Source organism: Lithobates pipiens, unplaced genomic scaffold, assembly GCF_037356315.1.
Source record: "Lithobates pipiens isolate NorthernLeopardFrog02 unplaced genomic scaffold, aLitPip1_a1.2 Scaffold_27, whole genome shotgun sequence".
NCBI classification, from domain to species: Eukaryota; Metazoa; Chordata; class Amphibia; order Anura; family Ranidae; genus Lithobates; species Lithobates pipiens.
The window spans coordinates 118,405,289-118,421,593 of record NW_027507788.1 but is presented as its reverse complement, the minus strand read 5'-3'; the positions used below and the strand labels follow the sequence as shown (position 1 = coordinate 118,421,593).

The following is a 16,305-nucleotide window of genomic DNA, read 5'->3' as shown; positions in this document are numbered from 1 at the left end:
GCTCTTCGTCGGCGCCTCGGCGGCCATTCTAAAATTCAAAAGCCGCGCCTCCGCCTTCGCCTGTGATAGGCGGAACACTGAATTTCCCAGCAGCCTGTGTTCCGCCTATCACGGACATCGTCTCATCCTCGTACTACGGACGAGGATGAGACGATGTCCGTGATAGGCGGAACACAGGCTGCTGGGAAATTCAGTGTTCCGCCTATCACAGGCGGAGGCGGAGGCGCGGCTTTCGAATTGTAGTATGTCCGCCGTCTGTCTGCTCGATACGCTGATCGAGCAGTCAGACGGCGATGACTCGAGTATAAGCTGAGGGGGGCACTTTCAGCCTCAAAAAAGAGGCTGAAAATCTCGGCTTATACTCGAGTATATACGGTATTTCTGTTTACACCACATTTTATGAGAAAAATTTTCCAGAAAATACAGGAGTTGTTTTTTCAATATTATTTTTATTATTTTTTTTGAGTGGTCACACAAGGACTAGAGTGTGAGAAAATCATTATTAATAAGCATTGTATACTTTATATTTGTATGTATATTTTATAGCTCTGTACTATTTAACAATTATTATAATCTATATTTGGTGTGGTAATTCACTGAGAGTGTCACAGCAGCTGTAGAAATATTGTAATTTTTTATTACTATTCACAATTACATTTTGACTTATGTTAGTATTTGGCGCTGATTGCTTTTTTTCACCGTTTATACTTCTATAAAGCAATAAAGTTATTAAAAATAAACTGGAAAGCAGCTGTTTTTTTATTTTGCTTATTGCATTATTCCTACACTTTAATAAAAATCAAACAATAAAATAATAAAAAATATATATTTTGATTAAAAAGTAACATGATGCTTTCCACTGATGTCTGGTGTTTTTAAATCATGAGTCTTCCCAAAAAAACTTCATATTTAAATCTTTCATTTTCTCTTGATACACTGTATCAAAATATTCATTCTGGGCAACTGTAAAGTGGTTCTTCCAGTCTCCAGTGATCCCTGCAAGGATAAAACAGTTGATACATATAAGGTAGAATTCAGTTTAGCAAGTCACTATCACGCTTTAAAAAAGCTACTACAAGTATATTTAGTCTGTTTAAAGCGGTTGTATACTCATTTTTTTTACTTTTACCTACAGGAAAGCCTATAATAAGGCTTACCTGTAGGTAAAAAAAAATCTCCTAAACCTGTACGGTTTAGGAGATATTCCCCTCGGTATGCGCCGCTGACTGCAGCGGCGCATGCGCACAAGGGGATTCTCGGCTGAAAGCCCGGCAGTGGCCGGACCCGGCCGGGATGAAATCTTCCGCGCGCATGCGCGGGAGTGACGATATCGCAGCTCCAGCCACTCACAGCGCAGAAGCCGCGATACCCAGAAGAAGCTGACATGCTCCCTCGGCGTGGATCAGACCAGATGTCGGGGCCTCGTTCTAAGGTAAGTATTTCATAATGAGCTAGTATGCGGTGAATACTAGCGCATTATGCCTTTTCCTTTGCAGGTAGAAAAAAACAAAAAACATCTGCGGGTTTACTCCCACTTTAAGGCCCCCTAAACATCAGAACAGGAAGTCAGTAGACATTAAAAATTTGCTAAAAGCCATGTCTTGGCCAGAATATGGATTTGTTCTGAGCATTGGAAGTGCTAGATGTGTCTAGTTGTTTATGCCCATTTAGGCACTTACCCCATTTTTACTTTCTGCTATAAAACATACCCAATGAAAACATGTAAAAAAATCTAATGTGTTCATCAATTTAGACCAAAATGTATTTTGTTACATATTTCTGGTAAAAAAATTTCAATAATCATATATTGATTGGTTTGCACAAAATTTATAGCGTCTACAAACTACTGGATTTTTTTTATTTTATTTTATTACTAGTAATGGTGGTGATCAGTGACTTTGCAAGAAATCGGACACTAAGTGACAGTTTTTGGGGACCAGTGACACCAATACAGTGATCAGTGCTAAAAAAATATTTATTTTCACTGTACTAATGACATTGGCTGGCAAGTGATTAACATCAGGGGCAATCAAAGGGTTAACTGTGCGCTCTGGACTGGTGAGTCCAAATTTGAAATATTTGTCTGTAGCAGAAGGAAGTTTGTTCGCCGAAGGGCTAGAGAGTGGTACGATAATGAGGCGAGAGTGAAGCATGGAGGAGGTTCCTTGCAAGTTTGGAGATGCCTTTCTGCAAATGGAGTTGGAGACTTGGGTCAGGATCAATGGTGTCATCAATGCTGAGATATTCAGAATAATTATATATCATGCCACATCATTAGGGAGGCATGGGATTGGCTCCAAATTTATTCTGCAGCAGGACAACCCCAAACATACAGCCAATGTCATTAAGAGCTATCTTCAGCTTAAAAAACAAGGAGTCCTGGAAGTGATGGTTGGGCCCCCACAGAACCCTGATCTCAACATCAACAAGTCTGTCAGGGATTACATGAAGAGACAGAAGAATTTGAGGCAGCCTACATCCATAGAAGATATGTGGTTAGTTCTACAAGATGTTTGGCACAACCTACCTGTCAAGTTCCTTCAAAAACTGTGTGCACGTGTACCTTGAAGAATTTGTTGTTTTGAAGGTAAACACACCAAACCATTGTTCACACCAAATATTGATTTCATTTGGATTTCTCTTTTGTTCATTTCTTTTCATTTTGTTAATTAATAAAAAATAAACTATTAACATTCATCTATTGCTGAAAACATTCTTAATTTAAAGCATTTTTTCACACCTGCCTAAACACACCTGCCTAAAACTTTTGCACAGTACGTCAACAAACGATTTAATCATGCGTGCTTACACTGCTTATTTAGTTGTGTCCAGATTTCAAAGTAAACTTAAAAGCGTATTTCCAATTTTGCAGGCAAATTGGGGTATATACAGTATGTCACATGTTCTCATAATATAGCTTTAAAAAAAGGTGCTGGTTACCTTTCTAACCACTTAAGGACCGCCGTATTGCCAATGTACGTCATTACAATGGCACCGGCAGGCACAAGCACGTACATGTACGTGCCTGCCTTCCAGTGGGTGGGGGGTCCGATCGGACCCCCTCCCGCTGAGTACGGCAGTCCATTTCGCTGCAGGAGCAATCTGGGATGAGGGGATGGCCCTTGGTTTCTGGCCATCCCCTCTCGATCGCTCCTGGCCAATGAGAAGCTTCCTCCCACTGTGTATTGTATACACAGACCGGACTACGAGGAGAAGAATAAAAGTAAGCGCGCCAAACACTACACTAACACATAGGTACACATAGGTACACAAACCCCCCAATCACCCCCCCCCCCAGTCACAGTGTCACTGATTGCAGTGATCATTTATTTACTGATCACTGCATTCAGTGTCAGTTGTAAAAGTAAAAACTGTCAGGGCAGTTAGTGTTAGGTCCAGGGTAGCGCCCTACCACCCCCCAATAAAGGTTTAACCCCCTGACTGCCCCTAGAGTTAACCCTTTCACCCCCTTTTGCCAGTGTCACTAAGCGATCATTTTTCTGATCGCTGCATTAGTGTCGCTAGGTAGCTAGTTTTTTTTTAGGTTCACCGCCAGGTTTTTATAGCGCTAGGTACCCCGATATACTACCCAATAATGGTTTTAACCCCCTGATTGCCCCTAGTTAACCCTTTCACCCCCTTTTGCCAGTGTCACTAAGCGATCATTTTTCTGATTGCTGCATTAGTGTCACTAGTGTCGCTAGGTAGCTAGTTATTTTTATAGGTTCACCGCCAGGTTTTTATAGCGCTAGGTACCCCCATATACTACCCAATAATGGTTTTAACCCCCTGATTGCCCCTAGTTAACCCTTTCACCAGCGATCACAGTATAAGTGTCACTGGTGACGCTGGTTAGCCAGTTAGTTATTTAGGTTCCCCGTCAGGTTTTTATATAGCGCCAGGGACCCCCATATACTACCTAATAAAAATTTGAACCCCCTGATTGCCCCTAGTTAACCCTTTCACCAGTGATCACCGTATAAGTGTTACGGGTGACTCTGGTTAGTTTGCTTTTTATAGCATCAGGGCACCCACCATTTATTACCCAATAAAAGTTTAACCCCCTGATCACCCGGCGGGTGATATCAATTAGGTTTTAGGGTCAGGGTCTGCGTCGCCCCAGGCAGCGATAGGTTAGTGCCAGTACCGCTAACACCCACGCGCAAAGCATACACCTCCCGTAGTGGTATAGAATCTGAACAGATCAATATCTGATCTGATCAGATCTATACTAGCATCCCCAGCAGTTTAGGGTTCCAAAAAAACGCATTGTTAGGGGGATCAGCCCAGATACCTGCTGGCACCTGCGTTTTGCCCCTCTGCCCAGCCCACCCAAGTGCAGTATCGATCGATCACTGTCACTTACAAAACACTAAAAACATAACTGCAGCGATCGCAGAGTCCGTCCTGATCCCTGCGATCGCTAACAGTTTTGTTTGGTAGCTAGGCTCCTAAAAAGTCCCCCACATGTGGTATCCCTGTACTCGGGAGAAGCAGCAGAAATTATTTTGGGGTGTAATTTGACTTATGCCCATAGAATGTGTGAGCAATATATCATTTAGTGACAACTTTGTGCAAAAAAAAATTGTAAAATTCCTGCAACTTGTGGCAAAATATTAAATATTTTATGGACTCAACATGCCTCTCTTTCCAAAATGGGGTCATTTGGGGGGGTTTTGTGCTATTTTGGCATTTTATGGCCTTTCGAAACTATGATAGGTAGTGAGGAGTGAAATCAAAAATTTGCACCCTTAGAAACCCTGTGTCACGATCGTCCTGTCCTACACGGGAGACTTACCCGCAGAAGCCTGGCGTTGAGAACCCGTCGTTTCCCCTTGACGCGCGCTAAAGCGAACGAACGCACCCGCGTCGACATGAACGAGCGCACGCGTGCACGCGGGGTCACGAACGGGCGCACGTCCACTCGCGGGGGCAAGCTGACCCGTCGTGCGACCGTTTTGGCGCCCTAAGGACTTCTTAAGGCCCTTGCTCCATCCCATTCTTGCTGTCCAGTCTACAGCGTGTTCTGTGATCCTGCTATTCTATACCTGTACCCGTTCCCTTGGTTCCCGATTCCCGGCTAGTTCTTGACCTCGATCCGTTGCTGCCTGCCTACGACTTCTGCCTGTCTGACCACGTCTCTGCCTCATCCTCTTGTACCACGCTGACTGTTTCCTGCTGACCCGGCCTGCACCCGACTCTGCTGTTCCTGCCTACCCGTTGGATTTCCTGTGACTGCCATCCTTGCTGACGTCCATCTGCCTGCCAGTCTACCCACTTGTGCCTGTCTACACCAGCCAAGTACCACCAGCCCTACCTACTCGCTGTCAGTATCCTGCTGCTTATCTGGACCGGTCTCCATCTGCCAGGCACTTGTGCCCTCTGAACTTTTGAATTCCTGTCACCATCTCCAGGGGTTCATTAGCCAGGGGATACGAGGGGCCGCTCCCTGCATTCCGGGCTCGTCCACTAGGTACGTGACACCCTGAAGGCAGTGATTGGTTTTCGGGGTGCCGTACGCAGCTAGACTCCCTAAAAGTCCCACATATGTGGTATCCTCGTACTTAGGAGAAGCAGCAGAATATATTTTGGGGTGCAATTCCACATATAACTATGGCATGTGTGAGCAATATATCATTTCGTGACAACTTTTTGTCAACTTTTTTTTTGTGTCATTATTCAATCACTTGGGACAAAAAAAAATATTCAATGGGCTCAACATGCCTCTCCACAACTTCCTTGGGGTGTCTACTTTCCAAAATGGGGTCATTTGGGGGGTTTTGTGTTATTTTGGCATTTTATGGCCTTCAAAACTGTGATACGTAGTGAGGAGTGAAATCAAAAATTTGCACCCTTAGAAATCCTGAAGGCAGTGATTGGTTTTCGGGGTGCCGTACGCGGCTAGACTCCCAAAAAGTCCCACATATGTGGTATCCCCATACTCAGGAGAAGCAGCAGAATATATTTTGGGGTGCAATTCCACATATAACTATGGCATGTGTGAGCAATATATCATTTAGTGACAACTTTTTGTAAACTTTTTTTTTTTTTTTGTGTCATTATTCAATCACTTGGGACAAAAAAAAAATATTCAATGGGCTCAACATGCCTCTCCACAACTTCCTTGGGGTGTCTACTTTCCAAAATGGGGACATTTGGGGGGGGGGGTTTGTACCGCCCTGCCATTTTAGCACCTCAAGAAATGAGATAGGCAGTCGTAAATTAAAAGCTGTGTAAATTCCAGAAAATGTACTCTAGTTTGTAGACGCTATAACTTTTGCGCAAACCAATAAATATACGCTTATTGACATTTTTTTTACTAAAGACATGTGGCTGAATACATTTTGCCCTAAATGTATGACTAAAATTGAGTTTATTCGATTTTTCTTATAACAAAAAGTAGAAAACATAATTTTTTCTCAAAATTTTCGGTCTTTTTCCATTTATATCGCAAAAAATAAAAATCGCAGAGGCAATCAAATACCATCAAAAGAAAGCTCTATTTGTGGGAAGAAAAGGACGCAAATTTCGTTTGGGTACAACATTGCATGACCGCGCAATTACCAGTTAAAGCAGTGCAGTTCGAAATTGTAAAAAGACCTCTGGTCCTTAGGCTGTTAATTGGTCCGGGGCTGAAGTGGTTAATGTGTTTTACTTGCCTAAATTTTCTGACATGCTATCCCTGCTTTGCAATATTTGGGAGGGGGCAGTGAAGTAATGTTTAACATAATTAACCCTGTCTGTACTGTGTTCAGGGTTCTTCATTATTAGTTGCAAACTAGATGTATATTGTAACCCTTTGTTAGGACAGACTGGGGTTGACTTACTAAAATTGTAGAGTGCAAAATGTTTTTCTACTTTTGCAGTCAAATTTGAGAAGACCCCACTATGCTTTTGCTACTTGTCCCCATTCACAAGTAGCAGTAGTATATATACACACACACACGACCTTCTATTGAGGTGGTTATACCAATATCATATTTGCAACTACAACCATGAGACGGTACTTTTTTTAGTCTGTGATTCTACATAAAGTAAATGTGATCTGAGTGGCTATACATTTGCACAATCACTTTTACAGGAGACGGAAGGGGGTCCCCCTACTCCTGCCGCCGCCTTTTCTGGGCTCCCCCATCCCACCAGAAAGCCTGGGACCAAAGCAACCAGTTTGTAAGTTTGCATACACTGAGAAGAATGGAAAAAAAAATCCCCCCTATTCTGATGTCAGAAACCAGATCGTCAAGGATTTAGTCACTTCCAGTCGCGGCTTATTGTATACAAGACGTTACCGGCTTGTAAAAGCATCTTATGAAACTGATCTCTGTTGATCAGATGCTTTGGAGGCCAAAGGAGAGAGCTGGGATCTAATAGACCCCAGATCTCTCTAAAAAGAGGACCTGTCACAGCCCATGCTACAGCAATAAAATGAATCTAAAAATGAAAAAAAGTACAGTGTAAAAAATAAATTTAAGTAAAATAAAATATATATATATTTTAAATGTGCCCTGTTCCCCCATGCTCATGCAAAAATGTGAATGCGCACATAGGTCCTGCATAGGGTTGCCACCTGTCCGAGATTCACCCAGACAGTACGGGTTTAGAGTAATTTTGAATCACGTGTCCGGGGCTCCTGCCGCCATGATCCAGACCGCACTGTGGATCAGAGCTCCATCTGTTCAGCTGGGGGCCGGCCAGGAGCATTACTACAGGTTATTATGCTACTACAGCTGTTTGGACAATTTAGTCAGTGTGGACCCCACTTCTATAGTATCCGCCGGGGAAGGTAATTGCCGGGAACCGCAGCTCACATGCCTTTGTCAGAGAATGCACAGGTCAGAAGAGGTGCCCGGTGTTCTGCCGTATAGAGTCCGGCCATCAAATGGTGTCCGCTCTGTACTGCGCATGCGCAGTACGGAGCAGACGAAGCTTCGGAAAATCTCCGAAGCTGAACGGCGCCTGCGCCGTGAGTGGAGGTGGTAGCCCCACCATCCAAGCGGACATAGGGTTGTGAATTTGAGAGGGCCCCTCGCGGGCGAGCTTCGCTCGCCACGCTTCGGGCTCGGCCTCGTTGCGCTCGGCTCTTTTTTATTCTAACTCTATGTCCACTTGGATAGTGGGGATAGAACCTGGACTCACGGCGCAGGCGCCGTTCATCCTCGGCATTTTTCGGAATCTATGTTCCTGTGTACTGCGCATGTGCAGTACGCAGCGGACACTATCCGATGGAGGACGCTATTTGACAAGACACCGGCCAGCAGACACTGAGGACACTCAAACCCTGGACAACTTTACAGAGGAGGAGACCGCTATAGACGAAAGAGTCCGGCCAGCAGTGACCTGTCAGTGTTCGGGTGTCAGTGCAGAATTGGAGGACAGCACGCTAGATCGGGGATATGAGCTGCATGATCGGCCGAGCAGTATACACAATATGTAGTTTATCACACAGACAGCTGACCGGGAAAAGACCATGCAGGAGACCAGCCGCAGAATCAGCTCCATCCACACTACTGGGCTGGGTAAGAAATACACTGATCTGAGGAGGGAGGGGGGAGAGGGGGGAATTCTTAGGATTCTTTGCTATCACCTCTGTGTTGTGATGATCGGGAGTCAGGGCTGGTGCCAGCATAATACAGTGTCCTGTATATGAGCGAGAATAGTGTGAGCCCTCTACATGTCCTCCCTGTCACTCTACCTGTCCCCCTCCCTGTCACTCTACCTGCCCTCTCCATGTCACTCTGTCTGCCCCCTCCATGTCACTCTGCCTGCCCCCCTCCATGTCACTCTGCCTGCCCCCTCCATGTCACTCTGCCTGCCCCCCTCCATGTCACTCTGCCTGCCCCCTCCATGTCACTCTGCCTGTCCCCCTCCATGTCACTCTGCCTGCCCTCTCCATGTCACTCTGACTGCCCCCCTCCATGTCACTCTGCCTGTCCCCCTCCATGTCACTCTGCCTGTCCCCTCCATGTCACTCTGCCTGCCCCCTCCATGTCACTCTGCCTGCCCTCTCCATGTCACTCTGCCTGTCCCCCTCCATTTCACTCTGCCTGTCCCCCTCCATGTCACTCTGCCTGTCCCCCTCCATGTCCCTCTGCCTGCCCTCTCCAAGTCACTCTGCCTGCCCCCTCCATGTCACTCTGCCTGCCCCCTCCATGTCACTCTACCTGCCCCCTCCATGTCACTCTGCCTGCCCTCTCCATGTCACTCTGCCTGCCCCCCTCCATGTCACTCTGCCTGCCCCCTCCATGTCACTCTGGCTGCCCCCTCCGTGTCACTCTGCCTGCCCTCTCCATGTCACTCTGCCTGTCCCCTCCATGTCACTCTGCCTGTCCCCTCCATGTCACTCTGCCTGCCCTCTCCATGTCACTCTGCCTGCCCCTCTCCATGTCACTCTGCCTGTCCCCCTCCATGTCACTCTGCCTGCCCTCTCCATGTCACTCTGCCTGCCCCTCTCCATGTCACTCTGCCTGCCCTCTCCATGTCACTCTGCCTGTCCCCCCCCCCCATGTCACTCTGCCTGTCCCCTCCATGTCACTCTGCCTGTCCCCTCCATGTCACTCTGCCTGTCCCCCTCCATGTCACTCTGCCTGCCCTCTCCATGTCACTCTGCCGGCCCCCCTCCATGTCACTCTGCCTGTCCCCCTCCATGTCACTCTGCCTGCCCTCTCCATGTCACTCTGCCATTCCCCTCCATGTCACTCTGCCTTTCCCCTCCATGTCACTCTGCCTGCCCTCTCCATGTCACTCTGCCTGCCCTCTCCATGTCACTCTATCTGCCCCCTCCATGTCACTCTGCCTGCCCCCTCCATGTCACTCTGCCTGCCCCTTCCATGTCACTCTGCCTGTCCTCTCCATGTCACTCTGCCTGCCCCCCTCCATGTCACTCTGCCTGCCCTCTCCATGTCACTCTGCCTGTCCCCCTCCATGTCACTTTGCCTGCCCTCTCCATGTCACTCTGCCTGTCCCCATCCATGTCACTCTGCCTGCCCTCTCCATGTCACTCTGCCTGTCCCCTCCATGTCACTCTGCCTGCCCTCTCCATGTCACTCTGCCTGCCCCCTCCATGTCACTCTGCCTGCCCCCTCCATGTCACTCTGCCTGCCCTCTCCATGTCACTCTGCCTGCCCTCTCCATGTCACTCTACCTGCCCCCTCCATGTCACTCTGCCTGCCGCCCTCTCCATGTCACTCTGCCTGTCCCCCTCCATGTCACTCTGCCTGCCCTTTTCATGTCACTCTGCCTGCCCTCTCCACGTCACTCTGCCTGTCCCCCTCCATGTCACTCTGCCTGCCCTCTTCATGTCACTCTGCCTGTCCCCCTCCATGTCACTCTGCCTGCCCCCCTCCATGTCACTCTGCTTGCCCTCTCCATGTCACTCTGCCTGTCCCGCTCCATGTCACTTTGCCTGCCCTCTCCATGTCACTCTCCCTGTCCCCCTCCATGTCACTCTGCCTGCCCTCTCCATGTCACTCTGCCTGCCCTCTCCATGTCACTCTGCCTGCCCTCTCCATGTCACTCTGCCTGCCCCCTCTATGTCACTCTGCCTGCCCTCTCCATGTCACTCTGCCTGCCCCCTCCATGTCACTCTGCCTGCCCTCTCCATGTCACTCTGCCTGCCCCCTCCATGTCACTCTACCTGCCCCCCTCCATGTCACTCTGCCTGCCCCCCTCCATGTCACTCTGCCTGTCCCCTCCATGCCACTCTGCCGGTAAATTTTACCCCCAACCACAAGTGTAAACGGAGTCGTAAAGCACTCTGAAGAGTGATCCATAGCGGATCGTGTTTTGAAGGTATTTGACAGGTGGTGAAGAAGAGTTATGTTGCCTCTTCATCACCTGTTTTAAATCCCTAAAAACCCTTGCCATTGTGCTGTAGCCATGTGCATTGCACACGGTTATATCGCAGCCCCATTCAGGTGAGTTAAGCAAGCGCAGGGCCGCGCACCACTAAAATGTTCGGGTTTGGCTTGAAGAAAAGGTGGCAACCCTAGTCCTGCATGCATATGTAAACGGTGATCGCACCACATGTGAGGTATCACCACAAACATCAGAGCAAGAGCAATAATTCTAACACCAGACCTCCTGTGTAACTAAACTAGTAACCTGTAAAGCAGGGATATGCAATGAGCGGACCTCCCAGCTGTTGTAAAACTACAAGTCCCATCATGCTTCTGACTCCAGGTGTCATGCTTGTGCTGTCAGTCAGTCTTGCTATGCCTCATGGGACTTGTAGTTTTGAAACAGCTGGAGGTCCACTAATTGCATATGCCTGCTGTAAAGGCTTTTAACCACTTCAGTCCCAGAAGAATTGGCTGCTCAATGACCAGGCCATTTTTTATGCGATACAGCACTGCGTCGCTTTGACTGATAATTGCGACGCTGTACCCAAACAAAATTAACATACTTTTTTCCCACAATTAAAGCTTTCTTTTGGCGGAAAAGGAGGAGTCAGCCGAGGAGGAGAGGGAGGAGGATGGAGTAGGAGGAGGAGGAGATTAAGAGTCAGGCCTGCACGCAATCCGTGGCGGTAAAACCAAATCTACACGGGTGCCACGGGTTACATGCTTGACAGCCGTCAGAAGGTTCACCCAGTGGGCAGTAAAAGTGATATACCTTCCTTGCCCGTGTTTGCTAGACCACGTGTCTGTGATCAGATGTATCTTGGCACCGGCACTGTGTGCCAGAGATACATTCACTTGCCGCTGAACATGGCCATATAGCTCTGGGATGCCCTTCTCTGAGAAATACTTCCTTCCTGGGACCTTCCATTGTGGTGTTCCAATGGCCACAAATTTGCGAAAGGCCTCCGAGTCCACCAGTTTATATGGCAGTAGTTGGCGGGCTATGAGTTCTGACAAGCCAGCCGTCAACCATTGGGCAAGAGGGTTATCCGGCATCATCATTTTTTTACGCTCGAACATTAGACCCACGGAAGCCTGCCTTTTTGCAGAAAAACCTGAGCTTAGCGTGATGGAAGGTGGAGTGGAGGACAATTGTGAGGAGAGAGGAGAAGGACAAGTAGAAGACGAGGCTGGACGGTGAGAGCCTGCGGTGTGGCTTTGTGTGTTCCGTTGCTCCCACTCGGCTCGGTGATGGCTGCTCATGTGCCTTCTTAAGGCGGTCGTCCCTAGGTGAGTGTTGGGCTTACCGCGACGAATGCGTTGACTGCAAAGATTGCAGATGGCAACGCTATTTTTAGCAGCGGACACGTTAAAAAAAGCCCACACTGTGGAGCCATGTGCCAGTGTCCTGGGAGCGCCAGATGTGACCGTACATGGTCGATGACTCGCTCCTGATACATTTGCAGTCTGCTTTGTCCCTCCTGTGCAATGTAAGTTATTCCTGATTCTCCTCCCTATCTGCTGGTCCATATCTCCCTCTGAACTCCCCTCCTCTTCCTCTCTTGTGGGGACCCACGTGACATCACTAGACACGTCATCATCAACATCACCTTCCCCACCGCTATAAGTAGAGATCTCGGAGTCGGCAGCAACACCGGGGACCAACCTCCTCCTTGGGCTGATCTGGGTACTGTCGTCAGACTGCTGAGTAGCGGTTGTTGCTGCCTCCTCTTCCTGATCCAATACCAAGAGTGGCTGCGCATCAGAAATGTCTTGATATGGATCGGAAAATAATTCCTGTGACTCAAGCGGAAGGTATGTGGTGGTGGTGGTGGTGGTGGTGTTGTTGGTGGTAGTGTCTTTGGGGGTGCACATAGCAGAGAGTGAAGAAGAGGGTGCAGATCGAGAGGATGAGGAGGGTGCAGAAGTGTAAAGCTGAGCGAGCCACTCAACCAAGTCTGGTGCGTCCTTTAAAGTAATTGAACGCACCTTCTGCAACTTCCCACTTTGGCTCAAGCCTGTTGCTCCTGCCCTACCCCTACCACCCCTGCGGAAGGGCCTGCCTCTTCCTCTGCCTCTCATTTTTTAAATGACCCTGTGACAAAACTCTCAGTCCCTATACAGATGAAGGACTGCTGCAGTATAGGGCAGCGGTCAGCAGTAGTGCACCTCAACCCTATGTATTGTGGACCTATACCAGTCCTTATAGAGTAGCAGACTGTACCTCACTCAACCCTATGTACTGTAGCACCTTTTACCTTACCAGTCCTTATAAGGACTTTTGTGGACCAAGTAGGTTGTGTGTGAGTGATTAGCCGACTGTACGTCAGTCCCTATACAGATGAAGGACTGCTGCAGTATAGGGCAGCGGTCAGCAGTAGTGCACCTCAACCCTATGTATTGTGGACCTATACCAGTCCTTATAGAGTAGCAGACTGTACTTCACTCAACCCTATGTACTGTAGAACCCTATACCTTACCAGTCCTTATAAGGACTTTTGTGGACCAAGTAGGTTGTGTGTGAGTGATTAGCAGACTGTACGTCAGTCCTTATACCGATGAAGGACTGCTGCAGTATAGGGCAGCGGTCAGCAGTAGTGCACCTCAACCCTATGTATTGTGGACCGATACCAGTCCTTATAGAATGGCAGACTGTACCTCACTCAACCCTATGTACTGTAGCACCTTTTACCTTACCAGTCCTTATAAGGACTTTTGTGGACCAAGTAGGTTGTGTGTGAGTGATTAGCAGACTGTACGTCAGTCCCTATAACGATGAAGGACTGCTGCAGTATAGGGCAGCGGTCAGCAGTAGTGCACCTCAACCCTATGTATTGTGGACCTATACCAGTCCTTATAAAATAGCAGACTGTACCTCACTCAACCCTATGTACTGTAGCACCCTATACCTTACCAGTCCTTATAAGGACTTTTGTGGACCAAGTAGGTTGTGTGTGAGTGATTAGCAGACTGTACGTCAGTCCCTATACCGATGAAGGACTGCTGCAGTATAGGGCAGCGGTCAGCAGTAGTGCACCTCAACCCTATGTATTGTGGACCTATACCAGTCCTTATAGAGTAGCAGACTGTACCTCACTCAACCCTATGTACTGTAGTACCCTATACCTTACCAGTCCTTATAAGGACTTTTGTGGACCAAGTTGGTTGTGTGTGAGTGATTAGCAGACTGTACGTCAGTCCCTATACCGATGAAGGACTGCTGCAGTATAGGGCAGCGGTCAGCAGTAGTGCACCTCAACCCTATGTATTGTGGACCTATACCAGTCCTTATAGAGTAGCAGACTGTACCTCACTCAACCCTATGTACTGTAGCACCCTATACCTTACCAGTCCTTATAAGGACTTTTGTGGACCAAGTAGGTTGTGTGTGAGTGATTAGCAGACTGTACGTCAGTCCCTATACCGATGAAGGACTGCTGCAGTATAGGGCAGCGGTCAGCAGTAGTGCACCTCAACCCTATGTATTGTGGACCTATACCAGTCCTTATAGAGTAGCAGACTGTACCTCACTCAACCCTATATACTGTAGCACCCTATACCTTACCAGTCCTTATAAGGACTTTTGTGGACCAAGTAGGTTGTGTGTGAGTGATTAGCAGACTGTACGACAGTCCCTATACCGATGAAGGACTGCTGCAGTATAGGGCAGCGGTCAGCAGTAGTGCACCTCAACCCTATGTACTGTGGACCTATACCAGTCCTTATGGAATGGCAGACTGTACCTCACTCAACCCTATGTACTGTAGCACCCTAGACAGACCAAGTTACCAGTCCTTATAAGGAGCTTTGTGGAACAAGTGGGTTGTGAATGATTAGCAGACTGCAGCAGAAGGGCAGCAGTCAAGTATAATATTCTTTCTATATTTGGAAGAAAGAATATTATACGTGTACAAGCCTATTACCATACCACTGATACCAGTCCTGAAAAGAACCTTTGTGGAACTAATAGTAACAGCTACTGATTAAACTGACCCTCACTGCCTCACACACTGCTTCCTGCCTGTCCCTATATAAACTGACAAAACAGAGGCTACTGGAACAATAATTGAAGTAGCACTTTTGTGGACCTGATAGTAACAGCTAATGACTAAACTGGCTGTCCCTGCAGCACACACCGTCCTGTCCCTTTCTCTAAACTGACAAAAGACACTCAGGCTGCTGCAACAATCACTAGCACAGCACTGCCTATCCTGAACTACACCTAACACCTATACCAGTCCTGAAAATAACTTTTGTGTACCAAATAGCTAGCGATTTAGGTCACTGTAATCTCTCCCTGCTCCACACAGCAACCTCTCCCTATAGTGACAGAAGAAAGAATGTAAAATGGCCGCCAGATCGGGTGTATTTATAAGTTAGGGGGAATGTCCAAGTGTCCATGTGCTGTAATGTCTCAATTGGCTGTCCTGTACCCCATGATGGATGTGTCATCATAGGTCAAAGTTCTTTTACACAGTAAACACGGAAGTCCGCCGGGCGAAAGGCGGCAATAGTCCGCCGAACGAGCGGACCACGAACAGCCGAAATTCGCCGCGAAACGACCGCTGGGCGAACCGTTCGGCCATCACTACTGGTTACAAGCATCGGCACCCCCGCTGTGCAGCAGGCGTGCGCCTGCTATCTCGCTTAAAGGGACAGGCGTACACCTACAACGGTTCGCCGGAATCGTGCTGACCTGCCACAGTATTATGATGCCGGCTGGTTGGCAGGTGATTAAAGGGCCGTTTATGGATAATTTTTTGTACTGTAGTTTGGGTAGGAAGAGAGTTTATTCTGGGCATGCTGAGTTAGAGGCTGCAGGCTGTGACAGGTGCATCAGGTGGGGTGATAAACTCCAACTTCAGCTTTGAGAGCTTTAAAAATCTTTATTTTAATAAACATTCTTAATTACAGTATCCAATTGTTATGCCTATAGCAGCCTTTCTCAACCTTTTCAACACAGAGGAACCCTTGAAATAGTTCTCCGGTCTTGGGGGAACCCCTGATAAAAATTTGAAATCTACAACTCATGATACATTAGTGTAATGGTTAGTGGAAAGAATGGTCCTCACACTTGTGGTCATTGGGAAGAATTACCCCCTTACAGATAGCTAAAAAGATCAATGGTGTCGGTGGGAACTTATCTGAGAGGCAGAAATTGCCCAATGCTGAAGGAACCCCTAGCAACCTTTGGAGGAACCCTGGTTGAGAATCACTGGCCTATAGCCTTTATTTTACATTCTTTATATAATATTTGGATCCTGTTCATTTTAAACATGAAGACACATGACTAGAGCACCAATCTGCGCTGTTGCTCCAGGCACAAGAAAATGTGCAGGATTCATCGCACTCTAGCAGAGAGTACTACCCACATATTCCACACTAAGCTACGGAGTAATAGGGTATTGACCAATGTAAGTGAAAAAAAAAGGTAGGTACAGTAATTCAATGCACTATTAGTCCACGC

General features: G+C 47.6%; 1 protein-coding gene across 1 annotated transcript in view; it reads right to left on the bottom strand.

Annotated features, from left to right (window-relative positions):
* Positions 1–467: 467 nt before the first annotated feature.
* LOC143934093 (sulfotransferase 2A1-like) overlaps positions 468–16,305 on the bottom strand; it is a 448,037-nt gene continuing 432,199 nt past the window's right edge. Inside the window, exon 8 of the mRNA XM_077457405.1 lies at positions 468–996. Within this exon, the coding sequence (XP_077313531.1) occupies positions 881–996 (116 nt within the window). The 3' untranslated portion in view covers positions 468–880. The remainder of the gene's footprint in view (positions 997–16,305) is intronic.